General features: G+C 36.3%; 1 protein-coding gene and 1 pseudogene across 3 annotated transcripts; both read right to left on the reverse strand.

The window, feature by feature from the left end:
• Positions 1 to 4,520: 4,520 nt before the first annotated feature.
• On the reverse strand, positions 4,521 to 9,318 carry LOC147533175 (putative carboxylesterase 2). Of its 2 annotated transcripts, XM_086648426.1 has the most exons (3): positions 9,264 to 9,318; positions 6,173 to 6,412; positions 4,521 to 5,986 (listed from the first exon to the last, which is right to left on the reverse strand). In XM_086648426.1, exon 3 carries the CDS (start codon positions 5,682 to 5,684, stop codon positions 4,749 to 4,751), a length of 936 nt encoding a protein of 311 aa, XP_086504552.1. In that variant the 5' UTR covers positions 5,685 to 5,986; positions 6,173 to 6,412; positions 9,264 to 9,318; the 3' UTR covers positions 4,521 to 4,748. The 2 variants fall into 2 exon arrangements, with proteins under 2 accessions (XP_086504552.1, XP_086504553.1); XM_086648427.1 differs by lacking the exon at positions 9,264 to 9,318 and having other exon boundaries at positions 4,521 to 5,879; positions 6,158 to 8,716.
• Positions 7,258 to 8,470, reverse strand: LOC147533176 (putative carboxylesterase 2 pseudogene; annotated as a pseudogene). Its single transcript, XR_015227745.1, has one exon. The product of XR_015227745.1 is annotated as a putative carboxylesterase 2 pseudogene (transcript).
• Positions 9,319 to 12,307: the final 2,989 nt, after the last annotated feature.

Genomic DNA, 12,307 nt, shown 5'->3' on the forward strand with positions numbered 1-12,307 from the left:
AACGGTGTTATAACGGAATCTGAAAAAGGGGGCTATTAGGGAATTAACCCAAAAAATTATTGGTTATAAATTAGAAACTTACCTAATAAATTACGTTCCTTAATCCCATAGATTTTAATGAAAAAGATTTTCGTCGCAACTTAGCTTCTGTTATGCAATATTTTCGTCGCATAAAAGAACATCACTTGCGACGAAAATCTGGAATAATCAGAAAACTTGCCAAATTTTCGTCGCAAGTTATGTTCTGTTTTACCTCATCAATGTCATTAATGGCTATTATAGAAACGCCCGAAAAAACTTCTTCGGGTGGAGATTGAGGGGTTTTGTCTTCTTCATCCGTTTAGGGTTTGATAAAAAAAAGTGGTAGAAACTACAGTTTACTTTTAGTAGAAGTGAAGAAAGAAGAATAAGACTAAGAAGAAGGAAGAAGGAGAAGATGAAGAAGAAGACAATTTAGGTTTTCAATCTTTAACTATTATTTTTGTTAGTCATCCACAAGTTACTAACTATTAGTATTTAAGACTTTATGGAGTTGTCCCATTATTAAATCAAAGTCAACTAAGTCAAGCATAGTTGGCTCGCATCGGGCCCGAAAATAGTTGTCCATATAAGAAAAACGGTTGTCCGCGTATTGGCCACCAGTTTTAATTGTGTTATATAATCTCACTTTCTTTCTTTCTATGTCGAATTGTTTTTCTGCAATTACTTGTTAATAAGGAAACTGATGAAGTTTTTGCTAAGATTCTTGTTCAACAATATAAGATATTTAAGTTATAAACCTTTTAATCAGTTTTCTCCAACACCTTATACCTTGTAACTATTAACAAAAAAGCAAAAATGGTAAGATAACAAACCTAAATTACTACCGTTAGAGTACAATGAAATATAAAACAATGTTATGTAAACATAAGAGAACAATGAAATATAGTGTTCCAGAAAATTCTACGTAAACATAAGAAAACAATGAAATATAGTGTTCCAGAAAATTCTAGTCCATTCCCACTTCATGAATCACACTCCAGGAAATTCCACACTATTTCCTAGCATTCTAGAAATTCCACTCATATCAGCAAGTAATTATTTCTGTTCAATTACTTGTTGATAAGGAAACTGATGAAGTTTTTGCTAAGATTTGTCTTCAACCTATTGATTATTATCAATCATCTGGTGATGGAACTTTAGGATTATCTCATGGAAGTTCGATTAATGATGATAATAATAATGCGTTATCTTCTTACGAGAATTTTATCAAAAATTGCTGCAAACACTAGGAGTCCATTTCTTGTTCCCAAGCCGTGTGCTGATAATATTTTTTCAAGATTGAACTCTAACGATCGCGAAGAGGAAATTGCATTACGCAATGTTCATGGAGTGGATTGGAAGATCAACCGTGTTTACACAGGAAATCCTCCAAAACATTACTTAACAACTGGATGGAGATACTGTTGTTTTTATAAAACGTAGTGATGGTGAACTCTCTATTGAGACTAGAAGAAAGTTTCACCTGTGAATTCACTGGTTTATTATTGAGTCCAAGCATATAAGATATTTAAGTTATAAACCTTTTAATCAGTTTTCTCCAACACCTTACACCTTGTAACTATAACAAAAAACAAAAATGGTAAGATAAACCTAAATTGTTGTAGTTACAGTATCTAGAAAGGAAAAACATTTGCCTATTTATAAAATGTTATGTAAACATAAGAGTACAATGAAATATAGTGTTCCAGAAAATACTTCAAAGAATTCGGTAAAATTAGTCCACTCCCACTTCATGAATCACATTCCAGGAAATTCCACACTATTTCGTAGTATTCTAGAAATTCCACACTTATCAACAAGTAGTTGTTTCTGTTCAATTACTTGTTGATAAGGAAACTGATGAAGTTTTTTCTAAGATTCGTCTTCAACCAGCCTATTGATTATTATCAATCATCTAGTGACGGAACTTTAGGATTATCTCATCATGGAAGTTCTATTTATCTATTAATGATGATAATATTGATGTTTTATCTTTTTTTTCCATTTCATGTTCCTAAGCCTTGTGCTGATAATATTTTTCAAGATTAAACTCTAACAATCGCGAAGAAGAAATCACATTACGTGATGTTCATGGAGTGGATTGGAAGATCAACCATGTTTACAGAGGAAATCCTTCGAAACATTACTTAACAACTGGATGGAGATACTGTTGTTTTTATAAAACGTAGTGATGGTGAACTCTCTGTTGAGATTAAAAGGAGAGTTTCACCTGTTGAAAATGTTGATGTCGGGAGGTGGAATTCCACAAAAAGAGTTTAGAAATGAACAAGTAGCATTAGGTTTTAAGAGGAATGCTAGAGAAAGGGAATCTGCAGAATCAGTATTGAAAGTTGTTGAATTAGCTGAACAAAATCGTGAGTTTGAGATATCTTGGTATCCTAAGTTTGGATCGACGGATTTTTTGGTGGATGTTGAGATGCTGATTGAATCATTCAAGAGGGTCTGGACTCCTGGGTTGATTATTAAGATGTTGGTGGAAAAGGAGGACTCAAGTTCAACTTGGTACCAGGGGAAAGTTTCATCTATCGGTGCAGATAATGGGCTATGGCATGGATATCCATGGCATATGCTTCAGGTGTTTTATCCGTCTCCACACTCTCTACCTTTACATTTCGATTATACAACTTTAGTGTTAATCTATTAAATACAGTATAATCATACGCTAAATTTCTTTCCTGAACTTCCTCCAAGCTCTTCATTGTTTGTTCCCTTGTTTTAACACTTTAAAGCTAAAACATTGATAATGAAATTTTATGCTCTAGACTAGATGTTTTAGAAGATCGGGATGAGACCGACGAGTCAAATGCCTAGAAAGTTGAGGCTAGCTCGTGTGAAATCTCGAACAACTCTAATTAACTTAAGGTGCAGTCAGCATGCATAAATTGCATCTCATGATTTTAGTTGAGTAGCAAGAGATAGGGTTCTTACTCAGGGACAGTAAGAGTTGAGTAAAATAGGAGGTCGATAATATTTAAGGCATATATGGGCCTCGTGGTCACTTAAAGTTTTCAGAATCACGATTACGTCATTCTCTCATCAAATAAGTGCAACTGATATAACATTGCCTTGATGTGATTGAGGAATTTGAGAATATTAGAAATTTATGAACATTAACGCTTCAAAAGGAGCGACTAGAAGCAGATAGGATCACTGGAGTACTTATGTCACGAAGAACATAGAATGTCTAAGAAGATGGTTGTTAATGAAGGGGAGCGACAACTCTCTTCAAACAGTGTTTACAGTTTGAATGAGAAACAATGGCGGCTCATCTATAGTCTAGCAATGGGAGGCTGGTTGGGCTAATGGTGTTGCTGAATGACAATTTGGTTTCACTACTCTTCAACTTCTTCATTGTTTCAAACATTGTTTTCCCCTTCTTTAGTTCTCCTCCTCAAAGTCCTCCACTGCCTATAAATTTTCCTTAATTCTTATGGATCTGGCTTTAAGAGCTTCACCTATCAAACTTTAGCTTCGAATATTTTTGGTCATGATATCTGATTATACCATTTTGATATAAACTTGTAGGCAGAGCATAAGCTTCTACGAAGGTTCACATATGAGAAATTATATTGAACTACGGAAATCTAATGGTCTCATTAGTCATTACGGAAATACCCCAATTCTTTTTTTTTAGTTATGTCGAACTTCTTCTACCAGCTGGTCCTTTCTTACATTTATAGCATGTAATTTGGATCTCTCAGACCCTTGATGTGAACTTAGATGTACGAAGATAATGTTGAGATACATTAGTTTAAATTCTTCAAGTGTTTATCAAACAAATGGGTTGTACGAGTTAAATGATTTTGAGTATGCAAAAAGAATATATTCTGAAGCGTAAGTAGTATTGGCTTGTATTAGATACTTTGCATAACAGAAGTTAAGTTGCGACGTAAAAAACATCATGAAATATAAATTACTACAAATTTATTGGTTACAAATTAGAAGCTAAGTTGCGATGAAAAAAATATCACGAGATTTAAATTACAAATTTACCTAAAAAATTATTGGTTATAAATTAGAAACTTACCTAATAAATTTATATGGTATATACAGCATACAGGAGTATATCTTATGGGATATAATGTATATACCATGTAAATTATATTATTTAATTCTTAATACGAATTGAAATTTTTTTTGAGAAATGAACCGGGTCGGGTCGGACTTTGGCAACCCTGACTCACTGTGGGCCGAGATAAACTGGCCTGCTGGACTCAAATCAAGGCCCAACCCGGGCACGAGAATAAATTTTTGGCTCGTACAGGCTGGGCCGCCTTAATTGGGTCGGTTCTGGGCTGGCCCAAATGCTAAATACACTAGTTTATTTTATTTTATTTTTTGTTGAGAGATAAATACACTAGTTTAAGTTAACAAATTTTAAATATATGTAACATTGTTCTTTGAATACACAATCTCAATAATGCCAAAGAAAAAAGAGAAAATCTCAATTGATTCATGACACAGGAGACCAAATCGAATTTTTAGTTTTGCACACGACTTTTGCATTCGAGATAATCTATGCCATGAAATCGCATTGTTTACAAGAAAGTCCATTAACATCTAATTATATTATATAATCATTAAAAACAAAGACCAAACGTCATACTTCATTAAATATGAAACCAAACTTGAATTTTCCAACAATACTATTCCAATTCTGATCTGTAAAATAGTCATGTTTCACCTCATGGCTTGACAAACCTAGTCTAGTCTTGATTGAGAAAAGAAACCAAACATTTCATCATGATCAAAGCTTCTTCTGAAGTTGGATTAAACAGATGAAAAACATGATCTTCCCCTTTTGATTCCACAATCTCCAATTCTCGTTTCCACTCACTCTTCCCCAATGTTTCATGATATAACTTCCCAATCTTATTCAACATATCTTTCTCTGCAACAAAAATCAAAACTTTATCACATCCCAACTTCGAAAGATTCGGATCAATCGTCGGATTAATCAGAGGATCTTCAGTTCCAACACTCAATGGACAAACAAAACTCCAGAGTTCTTCTCCTTTTCCCTTGATAGGTTCTGATTTACAAAAGTAAGGATGAATTAAAGCAATCCCACAAATTTTAAACCCAGAAGAAGATAATTGTTCATCAATTCCAACTCGAATTGCCATATTATGTGAGAGATTAGCACCAGCACTATCACCAGCTAGAAAAAATCGATCAAAATTAGCATGGGTAATTAACCAAGGTTCAGGACCTTGACCTTTAGAATGAGAAACTACCCATTTTAGGGCTACCCATGAATCTTCATAAGCTATTGGAACAGGGTATTCTGGTGCTAACCTATAATCAACTGAAACAATAAGAACATTAGCTTGGGCAGCAACCAAATTGAGATAATTATGGTAAGTAGGAGAAGATGCACTTTCAATACAGAATCCTCCTCCATGATAGTAAACTAAAATTGGGAATTTCTGATTTGGGTGAGTGATTTTGGGGAGATAAAGTCTAGCAGAAACACCAGTTTCAGGATCTATTACTACATCTTTGGAAGAAACTTCAGATTTTGGATCAATAGATGGAGGAACTTTTTGGGTACCTAATAATCTCTCAACTCGATTGTCTTTGTAAACCCTTAGGAATGGCATGAGCTCAAAAACAACTTCATTATTATTGCCACCTTCCATTAAAACAGAAGAACAATAAGAAGGGATTCTTCAATAGAGATGAGGATGATGATGATGATGATGATGATACCTCATCTGTATGGTGTGGAAATGTTTAAATAGAGAGCTTGATGATGGTGGAGCCGTTTCATATTGTGTGGCTAGTCTTGACTCTTGAGTAGTGTTTGTTTCTTCTAGTCTTCCGTTTTTGACTAACTAATACAGATCTGACGTGTGTAAGAGGACCTTTTTGTTTTTTTTATAAATGGAGGTCCACCATATTGTTCACAAGTCACAACTTTAACCTAAAACCTCAACCTCAACTTCAACCACCGGGAGATGCTAGAGAGTCCAAATTTTTTGGGCATTTTAGTGCCCAGCTGATGTGGAATCACTAAAAGACAAGGTTTTTTCAAAGTTTGACTACGGTGGGGACCGCTTTTATTTCTAAATGAGGAAATATGTCACCCTCTAAGTACCAATTTCTAAGTCACTCTATCATTTCCCACTTCAACCATTTAGATTTGGATTGAATTTGGATTCATTTGTGTCAATAATTAAAATTCACACTAGTTAAAATCAAATAATGAAAACGAACAAACATCACTTTGACTCAGAGTAAGATTTGATTTCACTTGAGTCTTGAGGTTGTAATTAACTTGACTAAGATTTCATTAAGTCTTGTTCGCATATTCGTCTAAATTGTTGATTCATGCGTCTATAGGTGTCCCTTCATTTTGTTTTTGGACCTGCTTTTATTTTCGCGCCTCATTTGGGGCAGTCCGAAGACACTCGTACTGGACCTGATCTGTATTGGTCTTGAATAACACAAATTAGGTCCAATTCGAGAACCCTCCCACAGACGTGTTTAAGAGGGGTGAACTAAGAGCAAAAACATAGGTGTCTAAGTGTCGTTAGAGGCAACCTCTTTTTAATTAATTTTGAGCTTCTTCTCACCAAATGATTTACATTGAGAGAAAGTTGTATTTAAATGGCAAATATAGAAACAAACACGACCTTGGTTGGGAAAAGGAGAGCTTCATCTTCATTGTGTACATGCACCGACGATAAATCATAAATGTGTGGTTTCCCTCTTGTTGTTTGTTTGTCAGTAAATGCCAGTAATTTGTCACGACTATTTGTTTCACAAGGGGTGCAATGAGGTATGTTCTTACGTCATTTCCTCCTTCCATAATTTTTGTTATCTCTCTGATTGTGATTTCACATATGCTTTAGCTCAAAAGCCACATCAATTGGTAAACTTTCTTATTTGATTGATTTTACGGCCACATATGCAGATTGCCTCACATTTTAGACGGGTCCGGAAGGGCAACCACCAAACTTTATCAAGTGTCCGCACAAATTTGTCAAGCTGTTCGCACAAGAATAAGTGATTGTAGACACCTCGCCTGGTTCGTTTTCCGTCCATACCTTCTACTATCAAATTCTTTTTTCTATCTTGATTCTTCAATTCTCCCTTTCATCTTAGTATTATACTTTTCCATCATCTTCTTTCCCTCATTTATTACTTTTTTCTTCTCTTTTATTTTGGTCAGTATTTGGGAGAAACTAAATAAATTTATGGGGGAAAAAGTGGGAAACTAAAAAATAAATTACCAAAGACACTTTAAAAATACACATACTAGAATAATTTGAGTTCAGCATCGGAGATGCTCTAAGGACGAAAAAAAGATCTCCAACTTATTGCTTATCTTGTATTTCCTATTGAGGGATTGTTTTTTTACACCATTGCCAATTTTTGATTATTTTAAAAATATACACGCCCGCACAGACACACACACGGACACACATATATATATCCTGATTCATGGGACCTTATCTTGATTTAAAAAGGAAACCAGAAGTTGCATCATCTCTTTAGCTCTCTCGCACCTTGGATTATAAAGATGAAAGACATGACCCTCTCCTTTTGACTCCATAATTTCCACAACTCCATCCCACCCACTCTTCCTCAAACTTTCATAATAAAACCACCCTCTTTCTTTCACTACATCCTTCTCTGCAACAAACACAAAAACCCGGTTACAACCCAACCTCGAAAAATTCGGGTCACTTACCGGGTTTATAAGCGGGTCATCACACCCAGTTGTTAATGGACAAACAATAAACCAAAGTTTCTCCAATTTTTCATTACTAATCTTATCATCTCCTTCCAATCCAATCCTTTCAATCCCCCAAAAGAAAGGATGAATCAAAACAATCCCAGAAATTTTAAACCCACTAGAAGAGAATTCTTCATCAATTCCAGCACGAATTGCCATATTATGGGAAATATTAGCACCAGCACTTTCACCACCCAAAAATACTGAATCGAAATTGACATGATCATTCAACCATTTCTCAATTCCTTTCCTATTAGAGTGAGAAAATACCCATTTTAAGGCTACCCATGAATCTTCATAAGCTATTGGAAGTGGGTATTCTGGTGCTTTTCTGTAATCAACAGAGATGATAACAACATTGGCTTGGGCAGCTACTGAAGTGAGATAATTATGGTAAGTAGGAGAAAATGGGGTTCCAATGACAAAAGCTCCTCCATGATAGTGAATCAAAAGTGGGAATTTCTGATTTGGGTTGGTGGTTTTGGGGAGAAATAATCTTGCAGAAACACCAATTTCAGGTAAGATTAAGATGTCTTTGGAGGAAACACTTGTGCTTGGATTTAGAGATGGTGGAATTGTTTGGGTGGGTATTAATCTTTCTAGTCGACCATCTTTGTATATTCTAAAATAATCTTGGAATTCATAAGCAACTTCAGTAGAAATTGGATTATCTGAAGACTCCATTAGCAGAAAAGAAGTAGAAAGAGAAGAATACTAATGGCTTCTGTTATTCTCTAAGAAGTTTGATAGCATAAATAGTAAAGAAGGGAAGTTAGTGCAATTATGTAAATCTCTATGTGTCATAGTTGAGACAGCCATAGTTGGTGGAGCTGTTTAAACGGCATTAAATGGTAAATCATTTATTGGTACTCCCAGGCTGGGTAGTAGATATGTTCATATGATGTTAATGACATACTTTATTACTTTTTGTAGTTTGGTACATAAAGTAACGGAGATCTTAACTTTTTTTTTTTTTTTTTGTTGAAGGAACGGAGATCTTAACTTGACCACGTTATTTTTGACGTCGCTAAAAATTAGGGTGCGTCTATAGGCGCCTCCCAAAACTACTGTAGGGGCCTCCCCTCTGTAGGCGCCTCCCTAACCGACTATAGGGGCCTCCCGAGCACCTCCCTCTTCTCTTCCTCTTCTTCGTTTTTCTCTTCATCTCTCTCTATTTTCAATCTGAAAATTAATCCCAAATTTGAAAATCAACCAACTAAAACTCATTCATCTTCAAAAAGATTTAACACAAAAGATTAAACACAAAACGATAATCCATTTTCTATCTCCTTTGGCTTCTTTCTATCTCTACTTAAATCTTCGCATTTTTGTTGAGGAAATGGATAAGTACCCTGATTAACCAACAATAAGATTAAACACAAAAGATAGAGAGAGGAAGAAGATTAACCAACAATCAGATTTAACACAAAAGATTAAACACAAAAGATTAACCAACACTAAGAAATTGGATAAGTACCCTGCAAATTGTTTATCCATTTTCAATGTCCCTTGGCTTCTTTCTCTCTCTATTTGGTGAAAAACACTCGAGATATGTTGTCCAATTTAAAAAATGTGAAGATTTAAAACAAAAATTAAGCAAAAAAAGATCCATTAATCTATAAAAAAAGATCAAACCAACAATAAGAAATAACCAAATCTCTATATTTGAAAGAGTAAAAAAAAAAATGTGGATTTTGATTGATCTTAACCTAAACTGATTGGTGATGAATCAAAATGCATTTTGATATTAGAAACAAGTTTTTGGAAGTTGACGGCTGTCGGACTCTCCACTCCGATTTGTTTCGGACTGGGCCAGTCCGAGACAAAGTTGTGGGCCTCGGACTGGTCTGCCCGAATGGGGGCGCCTATAGGTGTCGGGTGCTGACTGCTGGTCAAACAGCTATGGGAGGCCCCTATAGCAATTCGGGGAGGCGCCTATAGAGGCGCCCTAAAAATTAACTTGACTCAGTTTAAACTAACTTAACAAGGTTTTACCTATTTTAACGCTAATTGTTGTAGATTTCTTTTTGGAGTGTCATCTTGATAAATCTAGTAGAATTTGTTTGAGTTATTTTGCGTCTGGGGCAAACATAATTACTGAGTGATTAGTTTGAGACATGAAATGGTTTTTTAGGATAACTTAAAAAAATTTCATCTTTGATCACTATCCGTCTTCACCAAATTATTGTTGATTCTAACACTTAGAGAGTAAAAAGACTGATTGATAGTAAAATTTGAGAGAGATTCGTGAGATTATGAGCAATTTGGCAAGGAGAGATTCGGTTCTTTCCAAGGCTTGGAGAGAGAAAATCTCGGTTTGAGAATTTCGTCTGGTTTTGTGAGAAACAGTAGGAGGCGTTAGAGTTAACTCATTTGGACCGGTGCTAACAGATTTGGACGGTGCTAATAGAGAAAAGAGTTGTCGGGCATGTTGCTAATAGAACCGCTTGCTAACAGCTGTTTGGCCCGGTGCTTATAGAAGCACCCTTGTGTTATTAACTAGAGGTAGAAACTATATCTAGTGAACTCAAACTTAGTGAATCTGATGCAGGGGCACCCGGCATGGAGACTAATTCCATGACCGGACCCGGTCATGGTCCAACCGGCCAAGGAGAGAAGACTTAGAAAGTTCTTATTTTAGTATGTTTATTAATTAATTTTGGTTTAGGAATTATGCTATTTTAATATTTCCAATAATTGGAAAGGTCCAGAGTTAGTCCAGTTATTTAGGCAAGTTGCAGTATTTAATTATTTAGGAATTCTAATTCAAGTCTATCTAGGAAAGTCCAAAACCCTATAAGAGGGATATCTAGTTTCTCTATTATTTTCAGATTTGAGAGAAAAACCCCATTGAAGTTTTAATAAAGTTTATTATTTAGAGTTATTTGATCTTTAATTTCATTGTTCTTATTTAGTTATTTCATATCTTTAATTCCGCTGCGTTTCTACATCAAGTGGTATCAGAGCAATAATTTTTTTTTCTTCATCACTTTTATCATCATGGTTAATACTACTACTACTACACCAACTAAGGAGAAATCACCAACTTTCTCTTCTGAATGGGACAACATTAAAGAAGGGCTATCTGCAGGAAGAAAATTGGAAGAAGGGTTCAATGAGTACAAGAAGGAAACAACAGAAAAATTCGACAAAATCGATAAAAGATTCGATCAACTCAATGACTCAATCACCATCATCTCCAAACAACTTGAAGGTATGTGTAAAAACCAAACTCCACCTCCTACCACTATCACACATCAACCCTCACCACTAACGGGCACCACCACCACCATAACCACTCGGTTTCCCCCTCTAGGTTTCTCCTCCGAACCGACGACACCACTCTTCGGCCACACCATTAGCCACCCTCCACCGATTATAACACCACCCTTCACCACCTCCTATTCACCAAACACATTTTTTCCTACACCTAGCTACCCCCCCTATACCCACTCTTCAACACCACCATCATTCTCCTTCCCCGAGCCGACGACAACACCACACCGACCACCACCCGAGAGCCACCTCTCGGCCGATCACAATACCCTCACCACTCCACAAACCAACAACCGAAACATCACCAACCTAACCCAACCAATTGGCCCTTTAGGAACCGTTACGACCCAACAAGACCCACGTACCCTTTACCCGTATAACCGATACCCATCATTCCCAACAAACCCAATCGAAACCAACCCACCGTACCATCAACATCACTACCAATACAACCCTCATACCGAAACACGATCAACCACCACACCTTTTGATCCGGTCACACCACCTTCACAACACCGTCGCCCCCTTGAAACCGAACCACACCACAACCTCCCTTTCCAACCCGACAACACTACCAACCAACGTCATCAAAACCACCCGGTCAACCGAAACCGAGACCACCTCTTCACCAATTCTCTACACCGTGACCTTACTACCACTCTCACCCGTCCAACCAACATACAACAACGACAAACTGTGGGAGTACAAAGCAACCAAACCGAACGTGATCACTACATTCCACCCACCGACATCGAATCTCCAAATCCTAGTTCATCATACCGTATTCGAATGGAGGTACCTTCATATGATGGTTCGATTAATATTGAAGATTTCTTGGATTACGTCTCTAGACTTGAGATATTTTTTGATGTTATGCAAGTTGAAGGCCCTGAACAGGTACGTTGTGTAACTGGTTATTTATCTAAAACTGCTCTTACTTGGTGGAAACAGGAATCTGAGAATCGTCGTTTATTAAACCTTCCACCTATTTCTTCATGGTTAGAATTGAAACCATTAATGTTCTCCCGATTTCTCCCTCCGGATTATGAGAACCAACTATGTGTTGATTATTTACGTTGCCGCCAAGGAAGACGTTCCGTTGAGGAATATGCTTCGGAATTCCAAAGACTTATTACTAGACTTAATCTCCCAGATTCAGAGTCAATGAAAGTAGAAAAATTCAAGGACGGACTTCGTAATGATATTAAAGATTTGGTTAATTTGAGAGCTTTTAATTCGGTTTCT

Source organism: Eschscholzia californica, unplaced genomic scaffold (assembly GCF_041429995.1).
Source record: "Eschscholzia californica isolate CP2 unplaced genomic scaffold, dmEscCali1.0.p SCAF_6, whole genome shotgun sequence".
Classification (NCBI taxonomy): domain Eukaryota; kingdom Viridiplantae; phylum Streptophyta; class Magnoliopsida; order Ranunculales; family Papaveraceae; genus Eschscholzia; species Eschscholzia californica.